This window comes from Vigna unguiculata, chromosome 6 (genome assembly GCF_004118075.2).
Source record: "Vigna unguiculata cultivar IT97K-499-35 chromosome 6, ASM411807v1, whole genome shotgun sequence".
Taxonomy (NCBI): Eukaryota; Viridiplantae; Streptophyta; class Magnoliopsida; order Fabales; family Fabaceae; genus Vigna; species Vigna unguiculata.
Window position 1 is genome coordinate 29,527,333 of NC_040284.1, and position 27,941 is coordinate 29,555,273.

Below are 27,941 nucleotides of genomic sequence, written 5' to 3' on the forward strand. Positions count from 1 at the left end.
CTTTCCTTCCGCAATCCACTCTGAACGTGCTCTTTCCAAAACAGTAGTAATGCAATGTTTTAATAGTATTTACAAATTAAAACCGCCATATGCTAAATACAAGTTTTACATACTCTGTGTTGAAGTCTTGCTTAAAAGCTAGTATTATACATACATGGATAGGTAGAGAAGTTACTTTTGGAAATATTTGAGCAAAAAAATTACTATTTGAAGTGAAACTTTTGATATAGGTTTCTGTATGTTATTACACTGTAAACTTTTTTCCTAGAAAAGGCATAGTTTACATGCAGTGGGAGATTTATTAAATAAGATTGTGAAATAAAGTGAATTTCAGACTAGTATTTTATTCTCTGATAACTTTTGTTGTTTTTTACGTAAAACAAATGTTATTGAACAGAACACCTTGAAAGGAAAAGTAGCATTGGGAAACACAAGTACAAAGTTGTCATAAAAAATTATAGAAGAGCGAGCGCATGTTCCAGGTGCTGGAATAAACAAAGGATAGGTAAAATGTACAGTTATTCAGTCAAATAAAGTGATATAATGTTTTCTATACCAGGGATATTTTCAACACTCAATACAGTATTCTTATGAATGGTATTGGAATAAGAATCTATGAGCACATTTTTTCTATAAACTAATCTGTAAAAATATCACATTTTAAAAAATTTATTTTAAAACATAAAATAATTTTAATTTACGGACAAAACTTATTCTTATAAGTTTTGCTAAAGTTTCACGAAGTTCGAAGGGAACCTATCATCATGTGACACGTATCCACAATTATAAAAGCTTACTCTTCTTCTCTATCAATTTTTTGAAGACATCTATCTACCTCAACCTAAACAAAGACCAAACAATGTATGATCTTTCAGAAAAGCTAGACCAACAGCATTTGAAAAGATTGATTAATTGCTGCAAAAATATACTCTAAAAGATTGATTAAGGGAGACAAGATTATTTCTTACATCTAACATAAATAATTTATCTTCATAAAGTGGGATAAATATAAATGATTTGCGAGTTATTTTTACTGATAATAGGACATTGACACCCATATTGCATGTTTAAAATGTTTTGCTTTAAGTGTTGAATAAATTTTAACGTTTTTGATACACAACGATTTTTTGAAGTTAGAAAGTAAGAAATTTGTCATCTAAGTTCTATTTTTATCTCAAATAAAAAATAACCTATTTCATATTTATATTTGGTTTTCCTTTCTTCTATTCAAAATTTTCTCTTAGACATTTATATTTATTCTTTGATGAATCTACAGAGTATTTTTTATAATGATTAATAAAGGAGTTGAAGTGTGTAGTGTGTTAAAGTGAAAGTATTATAACTCGTATTAATGCTTAAAATATATTTTCCATTAATTTTCCTCATTTAAAACGTTATTTTTTAATCTTAAACAACATTACTTAAGGTAATCCAATTAAAGTGTTTAGCTTTGAGAAAACACACTAAGCAACTGTATTAAAAACTGAAGATATTTGATATCTTTCACAATTATGTACAATTCTAATCAAGTGATATATTGAAAGGAGATGTTTAGAACAAAAGCTTATGGAGCTAAGTAATATTGACCATAAATGTGCCCAAAAGGGTAACTGCCACCCAGCTTAGCTAAATTATAAGGAATATAGCCATAAAGTCTCTGTTTGAGGATAAACCAAGAAAAGGGATCCTCATAATTCTGCTTACAAAATAAACATTCCTCAATCTTATAACTGATTGTTATATACATGATTATCATACATTACAAATTTACAACCTTTAGGCTGCTTGCATGCTCACACTTGATTCATGGCTCAAAACCGCGGATTCGGCACCTTCCTCCTCCTCGGTAGGAAGATCATCGGAGTGCATTTCCGGTTGCTTAAGGCTCCGGACAAACTCAGTGAACAAAGGAAAATGCTCTGGAGAAAAGAAAGATGCTCCCATTCGCTGATATGTGAACAAGTCCAATACATTATCTCCAGATAGATTCTTCTTAATTTGTTCAAACCCCCCCGGAACACCAGATTCGGAAGAATTTTGAGCAGAAACCTTCACCTCATGCTTTCTGCAAGCTGCCATAATTTGAGAAAGCAGCAATTCAGGGCTACAATGGTTTTCCTTAGGTTGTTTTGCATCAGAAAGGTCTATGCCGGGTAATATCATTTTGCATGAGTTCTTAGCAAACATCTGTGCAACTGGTTCATAGCCATCCTTGTTAGCTGTGTTATAGAACCCTGCGGTTAGCTCTGAAGGATGAGATCGAGTTCCGTACCAAGAGTGCATAAGTGGGATTTTTCCATATACTGTCACTCCAGAGTCACCAAAAGTAGAAGATGCCATTGATAGGAGGCAGTCTCCATGAGCTATTAGCTTATTGGAATACCAGGAGAGGAAAAAGTCCCCATATGAGGACTCCCAAGAAGCCCCATCATTAAAGAAGCCACTGGAGAATGGTGACTGATCATAGGTAGGTGCATCATGTGGACCACCGAGCCCCCACAAAGGATTGCCAGATGCTTCAGCATGTTGCTTGAGAAAGCTAAGCATGTTTTGGTCATAACACTGGAATTCCCCAGCTCCTTGAGTTTTACTAGGTAGCTGATGGTGAGAGGGATAACGTAACTCACCATCTGGTCCTAAACCCATGGAAATGCTCTGCAATATGGCAACAGATGAGGAAATTGTCAGTCATGTATATTCTGAAAGACCATATAACTATTGGAATACATCTGGTACTGGAATGCAAAATATTTACCTTAATCGTAGAGCCCATGAATGGAGAGAATGAAGACTTGAAGCTCTCACAGAAAGCCTGGTACACTTGGACTGGTGTCTTTCCATCAAGAACAGGAAGATCATCAACTGCCAAGGACAGGCATTCTTTGTAATGCTGTCCTGACTTGTCTGTGAAGAAAATATTGGGTTGAGATTCACCAATCTGGGATACCCATTTAGGCAGGGGGATATTTGGCTTTTCAGACCCATGAAAGCATAGAGACACATGGAGATTGAGACCCACTTTCTGGACCATCTCAGCAATAGCAAGATAGCCTGACCAGTCATATTCTCCCATGGTTTCTTTCTCCACAATTCCCCACCATATAGGGAGCTCAACACCTTCAACTCCTAATAGCTTCAAAGCTTTTAGGCCAGCTGCAATGGCTCTAGCATGGTTTATTGAATTGCAATCATAAGAAATTGCATCTAGGGGCAGCCCCACAAATAATCTAACACCATCTACCTGCAACATATTATATTAAGCATGTCAGTTACTTTCTAACACCATCTCCAGGTTGATAACTGCATGTGTTAATAATTGCATGAGATTCAAGTAGAATAATAAATTGTTACTCGGACAGATGCAGTACTTAGTACTGACATCTAGAATTTAGTAAACCTCTAGCATGTAAATCCCCTTCGGATACAACCACCAAAAAAAAAAAAAAAAACTCATAGCTCCCTTAACAGTGATGATGATTAGGTTATGGATTATCAAGGAAATTTCCCAGGAAGGATGTCAAGAATCAAGATTTAAATTTTCCAGAATACCACTTCGAAGACAAAAAGGGAAAATCACACAAATTCACCAGATGACAAATTCAATGATTGACTTCATTATTTACCCCAACTATGTAACTGAACAAAATAATTCAGAAATCCTTGATATTTCGTGTAATTTAAAGTTAAAAGACAAAAAGTTCAAGTCAAAACTAAATTACAAAATTAATTAATTAACCGTTTCCTTCAGAACCAAACACAAAATAAAATTCCCAATTTCCCCCAGTCTCTCTTCAACCCAACACAACGTGAAAAACAACACACAAAACTCACCGTTTTGGATCTTGTTCCAGGCGCCGAACGCTTGTTCTCCTCTCTAACGGGTTCAGTCCGATGAGCCTTCAAAGTGAAGCTTATCCCAGCCTTCTTCCACCGATTATTCTGACCAAAACTAACTCTATCGTTCACAACCCTGAAATTCTTCAAATTACAAAGTCCCACTTCCCTAGATGGCAAATCGGAGGCTCCGAGCTTCGCTTGAGAGCTTCCAATCACCGAAACCTCCATAGCCAACAACAACAACAACAAGAAAGAAGAAGGTAATAATCACACCAAAATACCCGCTTAAGAAACAATCGAAAATCTAGTCTTTTCAGGATATCCGCTTAAAATTTGCAACAGAATTCACGGAGAAAATAATGGGATTCAAGGAAAGAAGAGATAATGAATATTGCAAAAGTAGCTGAGGGCAAGATGCATATATAAGGATGTGGAAGCTAAAACGCGCTTTTTCTTTTTCCTTTTTCTTTTGTGACCTTTGATTAAACTAAAGAAAAACAAAACCTGCAAAACAGCTGCCACGTGTCCACGTGATAGGAGACCAAAGTAGAGCCGCATAATAGTATTCTTGATTTTGTTTTACATATATAAAATTGAAAATAGCAAACTATTAAGGACCCCAAACAAATCATCATCATCAGTTTTATAAAACAAGAAACTAACATAAATTAATTTTATAAGTATAAAATAGCTCACATATGAGTTCATTTATAAAAAGTTATATCAACTTCTGCAAATAATTTTAATTTATACACAATCTAATTTTAGTTTATGAGTATGAAAAATTATTTAAATAGAATTGCTTGTGTGGGAGATTAGTTGGATAAAATTAGATGTAAGGCTGACACACGCTGATTAATATATAATTAGGAAACTTAATTATTAATTTGTGGTCCTTATAGTTGTGTACTTGCCATGGTAATATGTTGAAAATAAAATAAAAAAATACAAAAGATGATGTTTGGGACCGACACAGGGACATAAAGAGGTACATCAGTTATCCAAAAAGAAATAATTAAGCAGGAACTTTTAACTGTTGATTAAATATTCTTGTGTTAATTAATTTATGTGATTGCAAGAAAAAAATGGCGAGAGAGAATTGGATGGTTGAAAAGTAGGTGGTAACACAAAATTGAGAGTCACAGAATGAATGATAGGTTGTGGATTGACATGAAACATAGGCGATGCTGCGTGTGTGCTGAGTCATATATGGTATTATATGTATTATGTTCTATGTGGTGTGGTTTGGAACATGTCGTGTGGGGTCTTAAGTTTCAGAATCAGATTCAGTTCATTGGTCCATGTTTCAGGATCTGCTTCTGCTTCTGCAGTTCTGGTTTTGGATCTCTCCCCCTATGACTCAGATCAGAGTGGATAAGAGATAAATTGCTTTGGTTACAAACAAATCTTGCAAGTAGACACAACACAGCATCATTTTATTGGTTAAATAAACATGCACCTTAACATTGTGTCTGTTTATTTTTTGCGTATATTTATATATTGTGACACAAGTTGAACCTAAATCTTTTACGTGGCCATTGTAGCTTGTATATGTTCGAAATCCTCCTCAAACGTCTCTTGATTTTGAATTATTGTGGATAAGGTGAAGGTGATGAAATACTTACACAAATGATGATGGAAAGTGGTACTAGAAACTACTGAGGATAATGGTGATCATAGACATGTATGATTTTAACACTGTTGTTTCTCAGATTGATGAGGTTGTTATCATGATATGTCAGTCTAAGGTTTTCTAGATGTGAATTACTAAAGTTTTATATATCAACTTAATATTATTTACTTAGGCTTTAATCTAAAATCATATTAATTTAATTAAAATATTATACTGATTTAATCAAAGTATTGTATTGAAACAAAAAATTTAAGTGGTATATGTTTACATTTTTTACTATTATGACAATGTTGATAATTATTATCAAAATTTCACATGCCTTTTAGATTTATTGCAAGTTATATATTAGTTAAGACATATAGAATTAATTTATAATTGTTGGAAGTTTCTAATTAGCAGAGATAAGACTATCTTATACTAAAAATTATTTTACAATATTTTTTAAAGTTAAATTAAACTTAAAGTTCTCATCTTAAATTCATTTAAAAATTATTTTTTATAAAATAAGAAAAATTAATGGTATTAAAATGAAGTAGTTAAGAAAAAATATATATTAAGTAACAAAGCAAATTTATATTTTTGTTTATTAGGATTTTACTCTTAATTACAATTTAAATTAAATCATTTGACCTCCTTCTTCCAATTTTTTCATTTGACTTCAACATAACACTTAACAAATAATTTTTTTTTTAAGAAAAATAACTTTTCTTTTACATTGTTTTGTTATTTATTTAAGTATCAATTTGTAATTAAAAATATTTTTTAATAAAATAAAAGGAAAAAGCGGTATATGTTTTGAATACTTGAAAGGTATTTGTATTTGTCAAACTATTCTATAATTTTGAAAATAAATCTCTATTTGAATCGGTTAGCAAATATAATGTTCATTCTATTACAAAACGTTTTATTTTTTTTTTCAAACATTATTTGTCTTTGTGAAATAAGTTTAATAAAAACAAAAGTATTTATGTGTTAGTCACCACCGATCCTTACAAAACGTACACGCTTCATATATATCAATATTAATCGGTGATAGTTAATGAGAAGAAGAAGGCTAAGTTGCTTTTCTTTTAGGTATTTGCCAACAAAATATTGATGAGGTTAATTTGTCGTTTTCTTTTTATTTTATTTCAAAATTTGTGATTTTGTGAGAAGAATTACTTTGAGCCGAAAAAATTGAAGAGCATGTTGTAATTTTGTGACTGGTAAATTGACCGAATCAAAATGATAAACATGTTTCTTTTGTTTGTACTTTATTTTCAATCGGTTCATTTTGTACGAGAAAAAAAAAATTGAAAAGAAAAAGGTATTCTTGTAGATTTATTCTATCTAATTCATATGTTCATATTTTAAATTTCTTATATATTATTTTCATCCTTTCACAATTTGTCTTGTAGTTTAGATTGGGTTTAGAAGTTGCTATTATTTTCTTACTTAAATGCATTATTTGAATTACACTACTAGAAAGTACGTGTCTAAGCACACATATTTTTCTGATATATAAGTAAATAGTAGAATGTTATATAGAAAATAATAATATATAGTAGTTTAAATAATAATTATAAAAATACTTTTTTAAATATATATTACATATCGTAGGAGAACTTCATATTAAATATGAGATTAGTGTGAACATGGTGTGAAAAGTAATAATAAATAAAAATCTCATTAATAAAGAAGAAAGAGGTAGATGTTAAAAAAAAGTGTGAAGACAGTGACATTGATGCTGCCATATAAACAAAACAAAAATTAATGCTATTAATACTCATTTAAGACACGTTGGGTGGATAAAAAACGTTGTAAGAATAGAAATAAATCGTTGATGTACCCATTTAATAAAGGTTGTTGAATAGGAAACATTGTAAAATTAGAAATAAGTTATTTATACATAAAATTTGGATGAAGAGATTAAAGTGGGAATATATAGTATTTTGAATAAACTGGAGGTTTCTTACAGTAAACATTAATATATTATATAAAAAATTATAATTTTAATATAAATTTTAATTTCATTAATTTTGTTATAATTTTATTAATAATTAAAATAATAAAATATGTGTTTTGTTTTTATTAATTGTTATGCATATTTTATTAAAATAAATTATTTTAAATAGTAATTGATTTTAAAAGAACATCTGCAATTTTTATTTTGTAAAATATAAAATCTTTATTAGTTTATTGAACATTAATTAAAACTGCCATTTCTTTTAAGTGACAATCATTAAAAGTTAATTTTTTTAAATTGTTGTATTAAACACTAATAAATGTAAATAAATTAAAGACTTTATGTTAAGTTAATATTTTTTTATTATACTAAAAATAAAATTTATCAATATATATTTATATTAAACTAAGTATTTATCTTAAACTATTATCAGATTGATTTAATCTGTATGAAACAAAAGCACTTAGACTTTCTAAATATTAGATTGAAAAGATGTTGTAAATTGTTTCTGTTTTTTTATTATATTTTAAGAATTTAATTCAAAGTCATCAAGTGAGACATGTTGTTTCTATAAAAAAAAAATAAAAAATAGACTATACATATTTATATCATATAAGTTATGAAATTGAGGGTACAAGCTATAAATGTAGATGATACAAAATATGGACAATATATTCTAGATGATAAAAATATATTCAAATGATAACTATTTCAAATATCTTATTTTTTATAAACTCAAGATTTCATGCTTCAAATCAAGATTAGAAATTATATTCTAACTATTGTCACCAATACTAATTATAGATAAGTGAGATTGAATCCATCATAGAATGGTAAAATGATCAGAAGTATAGTATCTTACAAATACAAGAATAGTAGCATTATAACAAAACACTTTCAAATAATTGCATGTGATATAATTAACAAGGAAACGTATTCTTTCAGTTAAGTAGAGAAGTATACAACTAGTTCTTGTGTCTATACTCTACCAAAAAATACTTATGAGAAATAGGATAAAACAATTACATATTTTACATTAAAAATATAACATTTATTTTTCTTCTTATCGTTTAAGGACGGTAACATCAGACAAGTGTCCGTGACGTGTAGGGCATATAGGTGTCGAGTGAGATGACAACCCTAATTCATTGATACAATTCAAATATTGAATCATTCATGTAAAGGCCTTCACATTCTCTTCATCTAAACGTCACTACAACATGAATATGACTTCCACCTCCTACACATTTTATTTTATTTTTTCTTACTTTACCTTAAATATTAATTAAGATTTTAAAAAAATCATGACTACTTTAAAAATTCACGTTTCTTTTAACCTTAACCTTTTTAACGTGAATAAATTCTATTATAAATACTAGACTAATCATGTTAATAGTTTTTTTATTATTCATTACTATTATTATTATGAATTGTATATTTTAAAATGTTCAATGCAAAGATGATTTCAAAGTCTCGTGATCTAATGGTTCCATTCATGAAAACACTGGAATAGAAGAATAGAGATCTGAAATCAAGTTAATAGAAGGTTATACAATTTATAAATAATTTGATTCTTTTTAATCAATTTTAATTGAACATGTGATATATTTTAAATTTATTATTATTTATTATTATTATGGATTGTATATTTCAAAATGTTCAATTTATCTCATATGATGTCAAAATCTCATGCTTTAATGTTTGGATTCATGAAAGCACTGTAATAGAATAATAGAGATTGGTTAAGAAGTAGTTCATTTCATTTCTTCATCTGATTTTTGTAACCATATTTACGAAGTTGGTTGGAACAGATAAAAAAGAAAAATCAGATTTTTATTCTCAATAAGGATGAGGAAGTCCTGGTGGACTGCCCCTAGGAGAGCCCGGTGGGCCACTATTAGCCCACTCAGGATGTCCAATTGAAACAGCTAGAGGGTCAGGTGGAGACTGAAAAGGTTCAGAGGCTCGTGGTGGAGACTGAGGCTGAGCTTGTGGTGGAGCCACTCCAATTGGTGGTGGTGGTTGAGGTGGTGCACCGAAACAATCTTGCAGCAACCCACAACAGCATACTATATAGAAACTGTGAAAGCAGCACTGGATTATTAATGCACGCATATGCATTGTTTCTCTTAAATCGTAAATAGGAAGATAAGAAGAAAAAGCAAAGGTTTACATGATTTAGTATTATTTAAGGTTAGTTGTTGTTATTGATGTAGTGTAGGTCTTAATGCAGAGAAACATGTTACCAACCAAGAGGATATGGTACTACAGAGTCCACTGAAGAAGTTTCCAAGAACCGAAGGTGGTCCGGGACATGAACCTGGATATTCTGGAGGCCCAGCTCCTTCTGGTCGTCTCATTCTTACGTTGCTTGCTGAAGATGAACCAAACACACACACCTATTTACTATTGTTGAGGATGTCACGCACTTAAATTATCCTAAAGGAAAAGACAGGGTTGGATCTTAGACATTTTGCAATTTATATATAGACAACCAAGATATCTGATTGGTTGTTGCCACAGTGTTCTTAAAACACCTTAGAGAAAAAGTGGAGTCTAACTGTCACTCAGACAACTGTTATTCAACCTACCCTTTTCTGTGGCTGGGGGAGACATGAATTTTAAATGGCAACAAGTTTTGGCAATAATGAATGAAAAACTTTTTTTTGGTGTACGAAAGTTAAGAGATGAACATGATCATTGATCAAACTTGACGTGGAAGGGTAGCTGAATTCGCATAGGCACGTTCCTGTGTCTCATCCCACACCAACTCAAACAATGATTTGACCCAATGAACCCCACATAAAGGGAAGGTGGTAGGATTATGAGTTGGGAAAAGGAGAATAAAGCAATTCAAATCAGGAAAAAAAAGTAAGTTGGTGTCGGTTGTAACTCTAATATCTTGATTTCTCTGCACTGAATGCTGCGGACAATAGTCAATAGATTGTAGATATTCCATTACTTTTTCTTTATTGTTTCGTAACTCGATCGAACAAACCATTGGTATTGCATTTTTCACAGTATATAGGTCCACGTTATCATAGATTTTTTCGAGTTCAGAGACTACCATAGACTTTGCTTCATATTTTTAAACATTCTATATTTAAAGGTCAACTCCATCTTACAGGAAGTTTGATCTCACGAAAAAGCACAAGCTTTAGCAGACGATGAGTCTTCAAAAGGTGGAAACTTTAGCAACTCCATCTCTGAAAAAAAAGAGTCCATGACGGCGTGTGTATAGAAGACAAAAACTTTGCAATTCCACCAACTACAATCCAATCACATCTTGGGTTTTCTTCAAACTTAAACATGTTAAATTATACAAACCATTTAATTCCAATTTTACTTTTAGATTACATACGAGTACCACGTCCATCCAAATGCAGACATAACAGATACCATATCAGTATTCGTTGTCAAAAGACAGTATCACTATGTTTCTTTTAAGGTAATCGACAAAATTTGTAATTGGGAATTGCATAAAGAAACCAAAAATCATAAAGAACGTTGTGTATAAGTACTGCACAGTTCACAGGCTTCTGGAAAGTAGAAAATAAATGAAAAAAAAATTAGAAGAAATATAAACCGCCAACACTGTTCCAAAACCTATTTATTAGGTGTTCATCTAACCTAATTGAACTTTGATAAGAAACAAAAAATACGATATACAAGAAAGAGAATAAACCTCTGATCATTTGAGAAAGAAAAGGGAGCAGGAAAATACAATTTGGTTTACCTCCAATGCCATTGGCTTTTAGCAACTGGAGAGCAGACATCATGTCAGCAAGATTTGCAGCTTCATCATGAATACTTGTAAAAAATGATTGGTGTTATACAACAAGAATATTGTTTGACCCTTAAAGCATTCTTGGTTTTTCTTAAGTCCAGCTTTGATGAATTTGATGGTATATGATGGCATCATTTTCCATGTTTCTTCTTTCTCCTTGGTGCGCCCCCACTAGAAGGATCTACCAATGGGCCTGACCAGGTTTGAATATTTGCTTTAGGTTGTGAGAAGTTTGTGGAACTAAATGGAACATCAGGAGGATCAAAAACTGGATCCATGTGATGTGAAGAACCCAGTGGATAGCCTAGAGCTCCATCTTGGTGAGGAGGAGGAAACTTCTCACTCTTGCTCTTAGCATTTGCATGTGTGATCAGCCGCCGTCTCTACAGTAAGAGTTAAAGATTAACACACTTATATTTATATAAAAGTAAATCTGTCACATAACACAATTATCTTCAATAGCCCCAAAATGATGGTGTCAGAACATGCAAAATCTAAAGGCAACCAAAAGCCACAAATATAAAGCATTCAAAAAGATGGTGTCAGAACAGTTCAATCTGCCTGCACTTGATCAATACCAGTTATGGCTGCTGGCAAATATCTTTATTCAACATATAATTAGACAGGAACAATATCAAAATAGCCTTGTGCAAGTTCTTCTAAATATGGAAACAAAATCAACTGAATAAATTAATAAGTTGTGAAAATAAGGAGGATAAAGAAACAAGCTTCTACATAATTGCTTGCAGCCAATTGAAAAAATAAATAAGAAATAGATATTCATGTGTGTTTAAGTGAAAACCTACACCATTGCAGCTAATTGATAATTTATTAACTCATCACTTATAATTCAAGCAATATGTAACACTAGCTGGAGAGAAATAGGAGCCTTATCAAACATACATCAATATTTGCTTGTAGTTCAGCATTGGCCTCTGGAACTGGAACTCCCCGCCCAGCTCGCTCACGTGGACGAGATTTCTTGACACCGTCAGCATTAGCTTTACCAGCTGCTCTCAATCTACAAGATGACGATGAAATTAAATACTGAATTTTGTGCATTATATTGTCTTGTAAAAATATATATCTTCTGATGTACTTTCGTAACTTTTATGGAAATAAGCTTTTTATCGACCATTGATGAAATATCATTTAGATGCCAAAAGTAATTTAAGCCACCTTCTAGCTTCTTCATCCCGTAGCTTTGCATCCATCTCCTTGCTGGGAGGATATTTTGGGAGGCTAGAGGGGTCACAGGCATATGGTTTTGTTGTAAAGAACTGCAAAAGAGAACCAAATAACATTAAATTACGGTCTTATATTCAAATTCAGAGACACTTTAAGGATCACTAGCACAAATTTATTCGTCTCAAATTATAAACTTTATACAATTGATTTGACAGCACATGACACTCTAGTTATTGCTTTCATTTACTATGACAAGGAAGCAAGCCCCTTTCTAATGCAGAACGAAGACAAAAAAAAAAGGTTGTTCAGGGGGTGTCAAGTCAACACTCCACTGATTGAAGTGTAGTTCATCAGTCAGACATGGAAATGTTAATTTTAGTTTACCATGATTTCCATACCAAGTTTTACGTAATCAAGGATCATTGTTTAACAACCAAAAACAATGGCAACTCAGAAAGTCAGATAATCAAGCTTAAGTTCATAGTTGCTAGTTTTATGGTATAATCAAAGCAAAAGTGATCCATGCTACTAAAGTAAGCTTGAGTTAGATAAGGATTCTATACCCCAGGTTTGGTAAATTCGTACACAAGCACAACAGATTGACACAGGAAACTAGAGCCAATCAGGCAATTGAATTCAGCATATTAACCAGGACAAGAGAGAAGTCAAAGCTTGTTAATAAGCAAGCAATTTCGCTAAGCCATTCTTCAATACTTTTGAAATATTATACTCTAACTAGACAGGATGACAAATCAAAAATGGAACTACCTAGGACATGGACACTACGTAAGTTTCAGAGTTTAAGTTGAACATAAACCTTAGTGCATGGCTAAATAAGTGAATTGGACAGCAACTAGAACCTGGAAGATTCTTTTGTTTCTTCCTATTAGAATTTCCACAATCATGCACTTACAAGACGAACATTTTCATAAAAGCATGCAAGACATGTTCGAGAAAGAGGACAATAATGGAACCAAATTTCAGAGCTTCCAGTGTTATGACACTCATAACACCAATGTTAATTAAATAATTAGCAGAAAGATGCGCAGAGAGCACTGTATGTTGCATTTGGGTGGAGCATAATACAGAGCCTTAATGGGCATGACTTGAACGATTGTGTAGCTTCTTTGAGTAGGTTTTCTCTTTCTTTTGATGATTCTCATTCGTTCTCTTGATAAGGTGTATTCCTTTTTTTGAAAGTGATAAAGTGTGCTCCTAAATCTCCCTTCTATTGTTAACTTTTTTCTATTTGTCTTAATAAATTTCTTCTTTCTCCATGGTATATTTTGTTCTAGCTATGAGTGAAAACAAAAACACGTTAACTAAAAAAATGTGCAATAGGGAAATGAAGAAAAAAATCCAACTTATCTAAGAAGGCCTCTGCTGGTATAGTATGGAATATATATATTCATGGTTCTTGCATTGGAATATAAATATGACAAAAGGTGTTCTGTTATGCAGTTGTAGCATGGCCATGGAAGAAAAAAATGATAAAAGCATAAGAAATTAGGCGACTTTACAACCTTTACTCAATTAAATTACTATCTTACTTCACTATGCAACGCAGCAGTGGCAGTCAAACGTTCATCTGGATCAATTGAGAGAAGGGTGTCAATAAGTGGCAGGGATGATGGAGGAAAATCTTTAAATGTCTCTGCAATACACCGCTTGTATGACTGCTGGGGCTTAAAAATGGTAGCATGTGGCAACTTTGATTTCTTCCAATATTCGTCAGAAGGAGAACCACATAGCTTAAATATCTTGTGTAGTTGTTCCACCTACAAAATATGAAGCATGCTAACTATATTAGTAAAATACTACGCACAAATATCACGAACAAGTAGACGAAAATTGAGAAGCCTTGGACAACAAAATCTTGCTCATAGATTAGTCAACAGAATCTATATAATGTATTCACCATAGAGATTACCTCCGTTCGACCAGGCATAATAGGCTTTCCAGCCAATAATTCAGCAAGAATGCAGCCAGCACTCCAGAGGTCCACTCCTACACTATATTCAGTGGCCCCAAGAAGAAGTTCTGGAGGTCGATACCATAATGTAACCACTCTACTAGTCATAGGGTGCTTGTGATTAGGATCAAAGAAGGAAGCTAATCCAAAATCAGCAATCCTAAGATTTCCATCATTATCAATAAGAAGGTTTGACCCCTTTATATCACGATGCAGCACATGACGGTTGTGACAGTGCTCCAGTCCAGAAAATAGCTGATGCATGTAACATTTTACCTAAAATACCCAGATACAAACATATAATAAGGTCCAGCTCAAGTAAGTAATAACAATAAAATGTAAAAGACTTTTGAATCATATATTTTAAAACTAAAGATAAACACACCAATACCTGAGATTCTGTGAACTTAATTGCCGGGTTTGTGGCAAGTCCAGCCAGATCATGCACCATGTATTCAAATACAAGATATAAACTGCACGACATTCTAGAAGTCACTAAGCCTTCAAGTTTGATGACATTGGGATGATCTAGACGACGGAGAATCAAAATCTCTCTAGCCATGAACTTCACACTTTCAGGCTCCAAATTGTCAAAACGGACCTTCTTTAGAGCAACAATTTTTCCCGTCAAAGAATCCCTAGCTTTGTAAACATTGCTGTATGTACCTTGCCCGATCTGATTGAAAGATAGCAAAATCACCAACAAGAGATTTAATATTTGTCAGGCAAGTAGCGAGGAGAAATAACTTTTACACAATTTGTTGGAAGGTTTTTAAATTTACAAATCCCAACCCCAGGAAAAAAAAAAAAAAGGAGGCTAAACTCCAAATTATTACTTTACCAGTTGCCCTTGTTTGAAAAAAGATGACAAAAAACCCTTCTAAAGTGGGAAATTACCCATACTATGTTAAAACAGAAAAGGGAAACACAACAACATCAACACCTCGTTGAAGGAAAAGTGCAATGGAGAAGATAACAAGAGCTCACACATTGTCAAAAATCAAATCCAGTCAGCAAGAACATATCACCATATCAGCAAACTATAATTCGCAACAAAATTAAATACTGTTGAGTGAATCCAAGATGTTCTTCACCTTATCAAGCTTCTCAAAGGTGTCAGCTCTCCGGGGCGTCAATCCGTTGATGGCTTCACCGGCAACCTTAGAGAGCCAAGAGGGCCACCCTGCTGCAACCTGCTCACCATGAACATGGTTAGGTGGGTTGCTCAACCTCGGATTCGGCTTCGGCTTCGAAGATCGCCTCCTCTCTCCCCTTGCCCTTGTCCTCTTCTCCTCTCTTTCACCCTCCTTCTCCTTCTCCTTCTCAATGTTCTCATTCTCAACAACCTCTGCTCTACTCACCTCAGCTTTTGCCTCTCTCACTTCCCCTCTCCTTTCCTCCCTCAAAGACTCTTTCCCAAACGCACACCCCATCTCTCAAAATTTCTCATTTACTCCCCTCACTACCACCAGCCACATTTTTTCTCACTGTCTCGTCATCCAAACACTCACCACAACCATTCACCCCTCCAAAACCCTAATCATAAATCTCGAAAAGCTAGACTGTGCAAGCAAACGCTAATTCTAAAGACCCTAACTTTGGCAGACAAAAGTGAGATAGCAATGATTTGGAGACACCCCACAATTTGTGGTGCAGTCAAAGAGAACAAAACCACTGTTCCTTCTTTTCCCCTTAAGGTGGGTCTTTTTTAAATTTTCTTTCTCCCTTTGGCACTGTGATATGGAGGAAGATCAAAGTTGAACAGAAACAGTTGAAGTTGAGTCTTACCAGATTCAAAGATCAGTGAAAAGAAAGGAATGTTTTAGAGATAGAAAGAGAAAGAAAAAAAATGTGAGAGGGTGGATCTCCCTTCCTTTTCAACTTCTCTCTCATATCCATGATGGTTTCTGTATTTATTTTGACTAAAAGAAGAACCAAAAGGTTAGCAAAGACCTGTACCTATAAATAATACCCTGAGTTATGGTTGAGGTGTGTCAATGTTTCTCTGTGCCAAAGTTTTATTTTTTTCTTTTTTTCTTTTTAATAATGACCTTTGACAGTAGTTAATTAACTAATTTATTTATTGTATAAGTAAAATATAAAATAAAATATTGTTGGAAAACATTGGTGAGTGGTAGTAGTAGGAAATAAGGTTTTGTTTTACTTTTTGTGTCTGTTTTGGTGGTTTATAACTTGGAGGTTTGAACATTGCTTTCAGGAAGAAAATGGATTGTGAAGTTGGTCAAAATTTATGATAAAAATAAAGGAAGATCAAATCACGTGCTTACAAATAGTACCAACAAATACTATAATATATTTCTAGCTACCCCAATATTTTTTTCTTTTAATTTTTATATTAGTACTGTATATTCACAAATATATTCAGAAAGACTACTATGCAAAATTTAGGTACTTTTTCTTAAGATAATTGTTTTTTTTATATTAGTTTATTAAATTTAAAATGTTTCTTCCTCCTCTCAAAATGTCATCCGAGCGATTTAGACTTGTAGTTAGAAAACAACTATTATTCTAGGTATGAAATTACATATTCTAAAATATAATAAAAAATTAATTATAACATATTTCTTTTAACTATATATTTCTAAAATTTATTTTCAAAAACATATCTAAAAACAATTAACAAAATATAGAAGAAAACAAATTCAAAAACTCAATTAAAACTTCTTTGTCTTCACATATCACATATGAAAACTATTTTTTTAAATGACTGTTTTATTACATGTTTAATAGCTGTTATTTTGGGATAAATTTCAATAATTATAAAAGAAAAGAGAAAGTTTTAAGTAGTAAGATTAATTTGGTTTGGATGATAAGATTTTATTATTACTCAATATACAATATAGGAATTATGTAGTAATCAACGTCGTATAAATATCTTAATTTTTTTTTTCAGGTAGCACCCCGTGTAATGTTTTTCAAAGAAGAAATTATTTAGTTTATCTGTTATTTAGTTTTTAATGTATTATTTTTTCAATTATTCCTTTATATTTTTACTATGGACTGAAAATTACTCCAAAAAACCCGGAAAAGTTAAAATAAATATTTACTTAAAATTATCTAAAAAGTATATATATATATATATATATATATATATATATATATATATATATTCATTTTATTCAGTTGGAAGAACCTTAAACTATTATTATATTGGGAGATTGGAGTGTAAGTTTTAACGACGTTATTATATCTTGTATAAAAATTAATATGTTACATTAATCTAAAATATTTATGAATCTTAAGTTTTATAAATGATCCATTATCTGTTCTAGTAGAGATAAACATGTATGTATTATTAAATTTAATGCGATTTTTCATATAATAGATTTGGTGAATTCAATTATATATTCCTTGTAGTGGTTTTTAATATTAACCATATACACCTTATTCTGAGAAATCTAAATTTTCAGCTCCTAATTAATTAAGATGCATACAAAAAGAAGTTTTTATGCCAAAGAAGTCCAATTTAATTTATGATAATAAGAATGTGTAATTGTAGTTTCTTTAAGTGTGCATTTAATAATCCACCCACCACGAAAATAAAAACTCTACATGCACCTACCATTGCTTTAAGTAATGTATATTTATTTTTATTAAAAAAAGTAATATATGTTAGTCTCAATAATTTATTACTAAACCAGTCTTGATTATTTTACAGACAGTAAATATCATAAAGTAATAAAAGAAATCGAGTTTTTTGGGTAACAGTAACATCGTAAATGCATGAGAGTGAGAAGTGAAATAACTTGAGGTGAAAGAGAAGCAAAGATTATGAAATGGCTCCTCACACCAAATGAATGACCCAATTCAATCCTATGTATCAGAATTTTCACAATCATATCATCAAATCAATCAATGCCTTTAATCTTATCAAATTGTTTCACTCCCATACAGTTGCACCACACGCTAACAGTGACACTTCGTCAACGCCACTCATTATCTATCTTCGCTGCGCCTCTCACCCTAAACACCACCACCGCCGTCGCCACCACCACCACCACCATCATGGCCACCAGTTTCCAACTCTCCGATGCTTCTCACTCTCTTCCAATTTCACCGCACCACCTCTTGATCGTCGGTCCCGGCATTCTTGGTCGTTTGGTCGCCCAAATTTGGCGCCAGGTTAACAATAAACTTGCATTTTTTTTTATTGAGTTTAAGTGTACTGTAATTGTCAATTAAATTTTCAATTTTGTTATTAATTTATTTCTGTTCGGAGACTAATATGACAATATCTTCAAGTTTCGAAAGCAACATGACATTGGATGGACAATAACATGTGTTTATTTTGAAGCAGGAATATCCAGGTTGTGAAGTTTATGGACAAACAGTAACCACTAATCATCATGAGGAGTTGTCTAAAATTGGTATTAATCCGTCTTTGGAATGGACCAAAGGCTCCCATAAATTTCCCTATGTCATTTTCTGTGCTCCGCCTTACCAATCCTCAGATTACCTTGGTGATCTTAGGTTAGCAATCTTAATCGTTGAAATTTAAATTAAACTTTTTTTTTTGTAGAAAATAAAATGGGTATTGTAATTCATGTTTACGAGTTGTGTTTTTCTTCTGAACTTATGTGGTGGACTGTCTACCAATCAGGCTGGCTGCATCAAGCTGGAATGGTGAAGGTTCTTTTTTGTTTACATCAAGCTCTGCTCCATATGATTGTAATGATAATGGATTGTGTGATGAGGTTGGTCTATAACATTCTTTGATCGTTGTCTCACACTCTTTCATAGCTTAATTTGTGCCATTGGTCCTATTAGTTAGAAGCATAACATTGTAGAAGAGAAAAACTAAGGCTCTCTCTAACACATCACTTGTTTTCCTCATCTTTAGACGCTTAACATTGTAGAAAAGAAATGCTAAGATGCTCTCTGACAAATCGTTTGTTTTCCCCATCTTCAAATGCACGACATTGTGGGAGAAAAAGGCTAACACACGCTCTTACACATCACTTGTTTCCCTCATCTTTAGATACATAACATTGTAGAAGAGAAATGCTAACATTCTCTCTTACACGTCACTTGTCCTCCTCATCTTTAGATGCATAACATTGTAGAAGAAGAAAGCTGACAGACTCTCTCCAACACATCACTTGTTTTCCTCATCTTTGAATTCAAAACTTTGTTGAAGAGAAATGATAGAGTTAACACTTCCCGTCATACGCTTTCAAATATGTTCTCTGTTGCTTGTTAAGATTTATTAAAAGTGACAGAATTGTGTAACTTTTCGTTTCTTATTTAATGAGTCTTTTTTGGAATTTTGAGGACACTCTATAACGCTTACAGTGAATGTTGATAGCAGTCCTTGTTGTTTTCCATGTTTTAGGCGTGGGTGTGTCAACAATGTATCTTTTTCTCAAGGTTATGTATTTATTTATGTGCAGGATAGTCCAGTAGTGCCAATAGGGAGGAGCCCCAGGACCGATGTCCTTCTAAAGGCTGAAAAGATAGTGCTTGAGTTTGGTGGTTCTGTTTTAAGACTGTCTGGACTTTATATATCCTTTTTAGAATCCTGTTTACCAGGATTTTTCTTACTACCCATTTATCTATGTGGTTATTTCTATTATGTTTATGTCTACTGTCTGCTTCCAACCTTGACATAATTTTAAACAAAGTAGATAAAGGCCCACATATTTATTGGTTAGAGAAGGGGATTGTTGAATCTCGCCCTGATCACATCCTGAATCTAATTCACTATGAGGTCAGAATTTCAACCCATCTTATTCATTATGTAAATTAACATGATAGTGTTCATTTTAACATACATCGTGTCATAAAGATATTGAAGTTCATCGTATATGGGGGTTACCATCTAAGCCAATAGATGTTTCATTCATTCACGTGCTTTCTCACTTCCCATCGCACTTACATCTTTTGTTTCATATTTGGCATTTCACCATGAGACCAATTTGAGTTCCTTAACAAACTAAAACATTGCAATTGTAATCTTCTGATGGTCATTCAGTATTCGTTAATATGGAAAGTTGATTAGGTTATTTAATGTGCCGCTTTCCGAACCAGGATGCAGCTTCCCTCACAGTTGCAATTTTGAAGAAACAATTTCGTGAGCGGATTTTCTTGGGTTGTGATAATCATCCCTTATCCAGGTTAAATTACATTCTATCCCTTGAGTATGCAACTAATGTCATGGAGACAGTAATTGCTTCTTCCTATCTTAAATTTGTTCCTTTCTCTCCCTGACCCTTTCTAAATGTTGTGTTGTTCAGGCAAGAAGTGATGGATCTAGTATACAAAAGTGGGAAATTTAGTAAGAAGTTTGAGAAATTCACAGGTAAATAAATAACTACTCTTTTTATTTGTGATTGGTTGGTTTGAGATTGAAAACCAGTAGTAGATTAAGGAACCATAATCTTGCATTAATACAAAAATGGTAGTCATGATGACCTGTTTTTCTATCTATTTTTAAGTGATATGCTATCAATGTCACTCGTCATTGTCAAAGAATTGTTGAGCCTTTGTACATTTTCTTTGCAGGAACTGATGATCCTCTAGGCAAGAGATTAAACAACTCCAAAACCCGCCAAGAAGTAGGGTGGGAGCCAAAGTACTCTAGCTTTGCTCATTTCCTTGAGACCATTTGATTCTTCACGCAGTATTTTCTCTGTGATGACTTATCATTTATCACTTCTATACGAAATCACAAACACTTTATAGATTGATTGGTATCCATTTTTTTTTTTATTGTAAATTCGTACTTGACAATGAATGTTGGCCTTGCTGTTGTGGGGGTGATAAAAACTTGAAGGAGTGCATTTCCAGATTTAGATGAAAACTAGATTTTAAACGTGCTATATATGTTTTTATATATAGGGTTTAAAATATGTAGTAACATATTAAATAAAGGTATATAAATTAAAAAATACAAATAATATGTGTGTGTCTATATATATAATTTTAAAATCTAAGTATTCATTTATTTATTGTGAATATCTTTACATTTTTTTTTTTACTTTTTGTGCTTATAGTAAATAATTTTTTTATTTTATTTATCGTAAATAGTGAGTTTCATTTTTAAATAATATTTTTAATCACTTGAAAGATATTAGTTTTGATGGTGTTATTTTGTTAGAATTTTAAATTGGTTAATCTCACTTAAACTAAACACTCCCTACCACCACTGTAATAAGATTCTTAAAGTTATTATTATTATTATTGTTACATTTTTTTCATTTTAATTTCGTTATTTGTTATATTTTAAATTTATTAAACCATAATTTCTTAGAATAAATGGTTTATATGTGAAGATTATTATACGCTCCAAACTTTATTTTTTACAATTTAAATATTATAAATTATTTATATATAATACTTATTATTTATGGATTACTATTTTTAAGTATTATCACATCTTACACTGCGTATGTTTCTTCTTTTTTTCCTAAATAAAAGCAATTTCATTAATAATAATAACTGCATCACTATTGTGATTTAAAAAAAAAAGGCTTAGTCGAATAGTTATTATTTATATCAATTAACAATTGATTTAGTTTTAATTAACTTTTTTTTTTGTTAAATCTTTATCCTAAACTCAAATCAAACAATTTGTGTTCATAAACACCCAATAAGGGTATATTTCACAAAAAGTTATCTGCTATAGCTATGATATGAGAAGAGTGTATCCTATTGGATAGTGGATGCAACTGGAAAAGCCACGTCATCTCATCGGCACCATCCATTTGGATTCTCCTTCCTCTCTCTCACCATTTCCAGTTTTCCACTTCATTACCAAGTTAACCACCATCATCACTTTCTTTCCTCTTTCATTTCCCACCTCACAATTCTCTTCGCTCTATTTTGCACTCTTTTTCTGCTCCTTAATCTCTCTGTAAACTCCTTAACTTCCAAAATGTCCCTCTGCTACACTTCCAATTTCATCTCGCTGAACCATCAAAAAAGCCTTTCCTTCACCTTCTCGTCGGACTCTCCTCGCTTCATCAACCTATTTTCAGTTAAGCATCGGAAACCACACCACCCCATTAAGTTCACCGCTGAAAGATTCAAACTTTTTGCCTCTCTGACGCCATCTCCGCCCACTGAGACCGCCCCATCAAGTTACAGGAGCAAAAGTCCTAAAGATGTTAACGTCTTGGTGGTGGGTTCAACTGGGTACATTGGAAAGTATGTGGTGAGAGAGTTGGTCAAGAGAGGGTTCAACGTCACAGCCATTGCTAGAGAGAGGAGTGGAATTAGGGGTAGTGTTGACAAGGATCAGACGTTGAATCAGTTAAGAGGGGCCAATGTGTGTTTCTCGGATGTGACCAATCTGGATGCTTTGGAAGGGTCTTTGAACAGCTTGGGTAATTCTTTTGATGTTGTGGTGTCGTGCCTTGCAAGTAGAAATGGAGGGGTGAAGGACTCTTGGAAGATTGATTATGAGGCAACAAGGAATAGCCTTGTTGCTGGAAGAAAACGAGGGGCTTCACATTTTGTGTTGCTTTCAGCAATATGTGTGCAGAAGCCCCTCCTTGAGTTTCAGCGTGCCAAGTTGAAGTTTGAGGATGAGTTGATGAAGTTAGCTGAGGAGGATGGTGGATTCAGTTATAGTATAGTGAGGCCAACAGCATTTTTCAAGAGTTTGGGAGGTCAGGTTGAGTTGGTGAAGGATGGGAAGCCATATGTCATGTTTGGAGATGGGAAACTGTGTGCTTGTAAGCCTATGAGTGAGTCAGATTTGGCTTCTTTTATTGTAGATTGTGTGCTTAGTGAGGATAAGATTAACAAGGTGTTGCCAATTGGAGGGCCTGGAAAGGCGTTGACACCACTGGAACAAGGGGAGATGCTGTTTAGGCTTTTGGGGAAGGAGCCAAAATTCTTGAAAGTTCCAATAGGAATAATGGATTTTGCCATTGGGGTTCTTGACTTTCTGGTTAAAGTCTTTCCTTCACTGGAAGATGCTGCTGAGTTTGGGAAAATTGGAAGGTACTATGCGGCAGAAAGTATGTTGGTTCTGGATCCTGAGACAGGAGAGTATAGTGCTGAGAAGACACCCAGCTATGGGAATGATACATTGGAAGAGTTTTTTGCTAGGGTTCTCAGGGAGGGCATGGCTGGTCAAGAGCTAGGTGAGCAAACAATATTTTAAGACGGCTGTGGTTAGATATGTATGAACACAATAAGGCTAATAGAGAAACCAGTTTTGTTTCTGTAAATGCATGTATTCAGCTAGAGTCATTGTAATATTTCAAGTTCAGACACTGCTGAAAGAAATTCAAGTCCCTAGAAATGAATTGTTGAAGATTCATTCTTAAATCGAATTGCACTATCATTCCCCTGTCAATAAATCGTTTAGTGCTTTTGGCAGCTGAGTTTGATGTACTAAAACCAAGTTCATTTTAGTTTTGCATATGAATGTAGTGTTATATTTCCTTAAATATACTACTACATAAATTCGCCATGCCTAATTGTTATTGTCACTTTAATGTTCAATATATGAACATGGATGTACTAAACCCTATTTTAAAGCAGGCTAGGGGAGTAGGATTTGCACAATTAAATTTAGAAGCATTAACCATATCACTTGTGCTTGATTGATTAGTGATAAACATTTTTTGCTTTTGAGGGAGAAAGATAATCGGATAATTCTTTTCAGCACAAATAGAATGAAAAATACAACTGGGTCCATGGAGACATCGTTTACACTTCACAAACGGGAGAAATGCTAGATGCACATTACTTGACACAACTTTTCAATATGTTCATTATTACTAGATGGAATTCATATGAACTTGCTGAATATGGAGTCTAACTGCATCATTTAGCAAGACTCACATGAATTTCCTTCAATGACAAAGAATATGTGAAAAGAATGTGTTCCTATCATCCATTTTCACATATGGTCAACACCTTAGAAGAAACTCACAAAGACGAAAAGGGTATTCACACCAAGCTATGAATATTAACTCCACACACTGATTTAGTGAACAATGCGGCTCTTGAATGCATATGTATATGCTGAATGGTTCGTATTCCTTCCATCTACTTGGGAACTCGACTGTGAATGGTGAAAGCTGAAAGCCAGATGAGCAGAACAGTGACAATGCTGCCAAACAAAGCCACAGCTATGGAGCCAGCAAGATGCCTACAGAACTTGTCGTAGACATTGCAAACTTTTATCCAACCCAAATTACTGTTTCCCTTTAAACCAATATATGCTACACTTCCTGCTGCTCCTGTTGCTGAGGCTATTATCCCCAGTACTAGCTGTACCAAGTCATGGTGAACAACTTATCATAATTTCTTTATTTTGGTTTTGTATGTAAAGCAAGAAAGTTAAGAAAATAAGATGAATAGCAATGTGGAAAGAAAAGTTAATTGATCAATTACTGTATCCCAGAAGATAAAGTTGAGGAGGAACTTCAGTTTGAATTCTGGCTTCTGGATGACAGCGATAGAGGCTAGAGCAGAAACAAGGGCATAGAGGCCAGAGACACTGAATGCAGCCACAAAATATCTGCATGCATATCAATTTGTCGAGGTAAAATTCTCATTAAGTGATCTTTAGAAGACGTATTTGACAAAGAGAAGAAAAAAAACAAAGATAACTAGCCTTCATAACAAATTTATGTGAATGGAGACTTAGGACCTTTAAATTAAAAAACCAGAAAGAACATCTTGAAAAGAGCATAACACAGAAAAAAACAAAACGTATACTCACAGAGAAGGAAGGAGAAAAAACTTGACCTTGTGTTTGTAAAGCAGGTAATAAAGCCATTTGATCAAACAAGACCATTGTATTCCATTCTAATTATCTCCCAGAGCTCAATAATTTAACAAAAAACAAAGTAGTGAAGGGAAACTTTTATCTTAAGGTTGTTATGCTTCATATTCTCAGTGATTCCTTGTTGCCATTGATTCTTCTTCTGTATGAAGATACTTGATACCATATTACAAATAACCACAAATAGTAAAGCTGCAAAGAATTTGAATGATTCTCAACTTACACAAAAGCTGGTGTGTGTTTGAACTTGGCTGGCTGAGGTACAAGGGTACCTTGGAAGAACACTACCTCAGTTTGATCACTGGAGACAATCACTCCAAGTGCCACCACTGATGCCGCCAATAACAGAAATCTGAGGATTACATCAACTTTAAAATAATCCACTCCAGCCGGAGGGGGTGGAGTTGAAGATGATTTGTACTCAATGTCTGTAGAAGCCATGGAGTGGTGCTTATCAGCAAGGTGAGTACTGAAGTTGAGTAGACTTAGTGGGACTTGCAAATTGCAACTTTGAGAGATGCAGAGTGGAGATAATTGTGCAATGAAATGATCTATTTCCTTATATACACATACATAGATGGATTTGGCCTTTGTGGGAAGCCAATTGAATCAAAAAGATATAAAAGCAAATGAGTTGGAGTTCCCTGCAGACTAAGTGATATGGTTTCAACAGTTGCTTATTAGTTGTGCATGTGATTCAGTCTTTCTCCTAATAACATTAACATGACATGATATCATTCACATATAATTGTATTTTTTAAATTCTATCTGTCAAAGAGATTTTATGTTAAGTTGGTTTTAAATTTATACGTAAAATGTTAGCAACTGAACCTTGTTAAGATTACACAATTTGAGGTACAAAACAAATGTTGGCTTACATTTACCAAACAATGACCAGAATATTACTAAGATGGGTTATTCATATTTTCTTAACAGCTTTGATGGAAAGTTGAATGTTAGTTTTAACTTCCTTTCAAATGCTTAATCAAACTTTAGTGTTCTGCTTAGAAAATATTCAACACTAACAATGTTTTAATATATCTTTTTAAAATCGTGCAATCATAAATGGTCAATAAGTTCATTATCTTTTACAACAATCAATTGAAAAGAGACATTAAAACCTATTTTTTTATATTGAATCCTACTTGGTGCCAATTAATTTCAGCTCAATATATATTCATTGGTGGACTCCTATAGATTGAGTGTGGATAGTCCACATTCTATTGATTCTAGTAGGTTTTATGGTTTTCTCCCGTTTTAGGTAGGTTTTAGATTTAGAAGAAGGGTAGGTTTTTAAGAAAAAAAACTGTTTTATCCTTTCACTAACCCCTTTGTTCTGAAATTATTTGACCTACCTAGAAAGAGTTATATTTCCAATAGCATCTAGAAACCTACCACCCTTTTTCATGAAACCTAAGATATGTTTGGTATCTCATCCCATATGTATGTTAAAAAAACTTAATCAAACCTAAATACTTTATATGTGTTTAATTATACATATGCAAATAAACTTTAAAAAAAAGGTTCATATATTTTTGTCTCTTATAATGAAAATTGGAATTAGTCTATTTTTAAAATTTTAGTGTCTCAACTTTAAATATACATGAATTTAGTCTTTTTTAACGAAATTTTGTTAAGTTTATTTGTGATTTTAAACGTAGTATTTGAGTTGTTTACACTATTTAACACATTTTCACTTCAATGTTAACTCCAATATTATCATAAACCGTATTTGAAACGTCAAATCAACTTAAACAAAATATGGTTAAAATGATTAAATACACATATTTTTAAATTTAGGAGATTAAATTGGACAAAATTTTTGAAGAAAAAATAATTTTAATTTTCATTAAAAATTAAGAGATAAAAAACATATTTACACTTAAAAATATTCCATTGCTCTGTCTAAGTAAACAAGAATACAAGAATCTCAATTTTATCTCTCTTTATAAATTGATTGAACAGGAAATCTAAGCCTATGCTAATGTTAACCAACTTTCTATTATGTTTATGTAAGGGAATGATAAGGTAGTGAATATATTTAATTTTGTTACGTATTAGATTTAAAAATAAATAAATAAACATTACACTAAAGAAAATGACATTATTAAATGTCAGAAGATATATATCTGTTTTTTTTTCATATCAATTTAAAATAAAAGTTATAAAGGTATAATTACATAAATGTCAAAATAAGTTATTAAATAACAATTGTATAAATATGAAATGATTGTAGAAAAGTAAATGCAAGTGCAATATATAATTGTAAACCCTAAAGCGGTAATGTGGAAATAAGTGAATATCAATTTTATATTTTGCTTATTAGATTTCGAACCCTAGTCCTAGCTGTTACCAGACTTCTAGTAAACATATGCTCATAGTCAAAGCCCTAATTAATTTAATCATGAATTCTGGATTTTGTTGGCTAAATTCAAGTGCTTAATCATGCTCACTTCAACCACACAAAAAGTTTCAATTCATGTTTTTCTTCATCAATGCTGACCAACACTGATCTGCACTTACATGTATACAATAAATTAATCAAATTGTAATGTTGATTAAATTATTTCTATAGAGTTGGACTTTCAATAAATTAGACATCAATGTCTAAATTGTTGTATAAGATTGCAGTAAATTTAACCGGTTTATTATCCTACAATATTTTATATAATTTTTGTGAAGATGTGAAAAAAGGGTAGGTCATACAATTACAAAATAAAATCAATTAATTTGTTGAGCAACTGTGTGATTATTAAATAAAATTCAATCTTAAGCATTATATCATTAATTATATGGTCTAGATTTTTTTTTTCT

General features: G+C 32.6%; 5 protein-coding genes across 6 annotated transcripts; 2 read left to right on the plus strand and 3 right to left on the minus strand.

The window, feature by feature from the left end:
- Positions 1-1,509: 1,509 nt before the first annotated feature.
- LOC114187837 (inactive beta-amylase 9) lies at positions 1,510-4,250 on the minus strand. Its single transcript, XM_028076215.1, has 3 exons — positions 3,832-4,250; positions 2,756-3,241; positions 1,510-2,655 (listed from the first exon to the last, which is right to left on the minus strand). Exons 1-3 carry the CDS (start codon positions 4,063-4,065, stop codon positions 1,777-1,779), a joined length of 1,599 nt encoding a protein of 532 aa, XP_027932016.1. The 5' UTR covers positions 4,066-4,250; the 3' UTR covers positions 1,510-1,776.
- Positions 4,251-10,399: 6,149 nt separating this feature from the next.
- LOC114188026 (probable serine/threonine-protein kinase At1g54610) lies at positions 10,400-16,295 on the minus strand. Of its 2 annotated transcripts, XR_003605369.1 has the most exons (8): positions 15,457-16,295; positions 14,754-15,038; positions 14,321-14,638; positions 13,941-14,168; positions 12,382-12,482; positions 12,106-12,223; positions 11,152-11,585; positions 10,400-10,621 (listed from the first exon to the last, which is right to left on the minus strand). XR_003605369.1 is itself a non-coding variant. In XM_028076510.1 (7 exons), the coding sequence occupies exons 1-7, from the start codon at positions 15,793-15,795 to the stop codon at positions 11,334-11,336; spliced, it is 1,641 nt and encodes a 546-aa protein (XP_027932311.1). In that variant the 5' UTR covers positions 15,796-16,295; the 3' UTR covers positions 10,896-11,333. The 2 variants fall into 2 exon arrangements, 1 of the variants encoding a protein (XP_027932311.1); XM_028076510.1 differs by lacking the exon at positions 10,400-10,621 and having other exon boundaries at positions 10,896-11,585.
- Positions 16,296-18,189: 1,894 nt separating this feature from the next.
- Positions 18,190-21,201, plus strand: LOC114188028. The gene is made up of 8 exons (XM_028076512.1): positions 18,190-18,505; positions 18,681-18,853; positions 18,984-19,077; positions 19,774-19,884; positions 20,001-20,090; positions 20,411-20,496; positions 20,617-20,681; positions 20,885-21,201. Exons 1-8 carry the CDS (start codon positions 18,239-18,241, stop codon positions 20,989-20,991), a joined length of 993 nt encoding a protein of 330 aa, XP_027932313.1. The 5' UTR covers positions 18,190-18,238; the 3' UTR covers positions 20,992-21,201.
- Positions 21,202-22,015: 814 nt separating this feature from the next.
- On the plus strand, positions 22,016-23,659 carry LOC114188027 (divinyl chlorophyllide a 8-vinyl-reductase, chloroplastic). Its single transcript, XM_028076511.1, has one exon. It carries the CDS (start codon positions 22,257-22,259, stop codon positions 23,490-23,492), a length of 1,236 nt encoding a protein of 411 aa, XP_027932312.1. The 5' UTR covers positions 22,016-22,256; the 3' UTR covers positions 23,493-23,659.
- Positions 23,660-23,882: 223 nt separating this feature from the next.
- On the minus strand, positions 23,883-25,811 carry LOC114188029 (CASP-like protein 1D1). Its single transcript, XM_028076513.1, has 3 exons — positions 25,351-25,811; positions 24,734-24,860; positions 23,883-24,610 (listed from the first exon to the last, which is right to left on the minus strand). Exons 1-3 carry the CDS (start codon positions 25,566-25,568, stop codon positions 24,386-24,388), a joined length of 570 nt encoding a protein of 189 aa, XP_027932314.1. The 5' UTR covers positions 25,569-25,811; the 3' UTR covers positions 23,883-24,385.
- Positions 25,812-27,941: the final 2,130 nt, after the last annotated feature.

What these genes read in the sequence shown, in the direction of transcription:
- LOC114188028 (XM_028076512.1), top strand. Translation starts at nt 18,239, where the DNA reads ATGCCTTTAATCTTATCAAATTGTTTCACTCCCATACAGTTGCACCAC. An exon ending in TCGCCCAAATTTGGCGCCAG is followed by an intron (nt 18,506 to 18,680) that starts GTTAACAATAAA and finishes ATTTTGAAGCAG; the next exon opens with GAATATCCAGGTTGTGAAGT. An exon ending in GATAATCATCCCTTATCCAG is followed by an intron (nt 20,497 to 20,616) that starts GTTAAATTACAT and finishes TGTGTTGTTCAG; the next exon opens with GCAAGAAGTGATGGATCTAG.
- LOC114188027 (XM_028076511.1), top strand. Translation starts at nt 22,257, where the DNA reads ATGTCCCTCTGCTACACTTCCAATTTCATCTCGCTGAACCATCAAAAA.
- LOC114188026 (XM_028076510.1), bottom strand. Translation starts at nt 15,795, where the DNA reads ATGGGGTGTGCGTTTGGGAAAGAGTCTTTGAGGGAGGAAAGGAGAGGG. An exon ending in CTGCTGCGTTGCATAGTGAA is followed by an intron (nt 12,483 to 13,940) that starts GTAAGATAGTAA and finishes TCTCTTTTGCAG; the next exon opens with TTCTTTACAACAAAACCATA. An exon ending in AACTACAAGCAAATATTGAT is followed by an intron (nt 11,586 to 12,105) that starts GTATGTTTGATA and finishes CTCTTACTGTAG; the next exon opens with AGACGGCGGCTGATCACACA.
- LOC114187837 (XM_028076215.1), bottom strand. Translation starts at nt 4,065, where the DNA reads ATGGAGGTTTCGGTGATTGGAAGCTCTCAAGCGAAGCTCGGAGCCTCC. An exon ending in CTGGAACAAGATCCAAAACG is followed by an intron (nt 3,242 to 3,831) that starts GTGAGTTTTGTG and finishes AATATGTTGCAG; the next exon opens with GTAGATGGTGTTAGATTATT. An exon ending in TCATGGGCTCTACGATTAAG is followed by an intron (nt 2,656 to 2,755) that starts GTAAATATTTTG and finishes GCCATATTGCAG; the next exon opens with AGCATTTCCATGGGTTTAGG.
- LOC114188029 (XM_028076513.1), bottom strand. Translation starts at nt 25,568, where the DNA reads ATGGCTTCTACAGACATTGAGTACAAATCATCTTCAACTCCACCCCCT. An exon ending in AAACACACACCAGCTTTTGT is followed by an intron (nt 24,861 to 25,350) that starts GTAAGTTGAGAA and finishes ATATGCATGCAG; the next exon opens with ATATTTTGTGGCTGCATTCA. An exon ending in ACTTTATCTTCTGGGATACA is followed by an intron (nt 24,611 to 24,733) that starts GTAATTGATCAA and finishes GACTTGGTACAG; the next exon opens with CTAGTACTGGGGATAATAGC.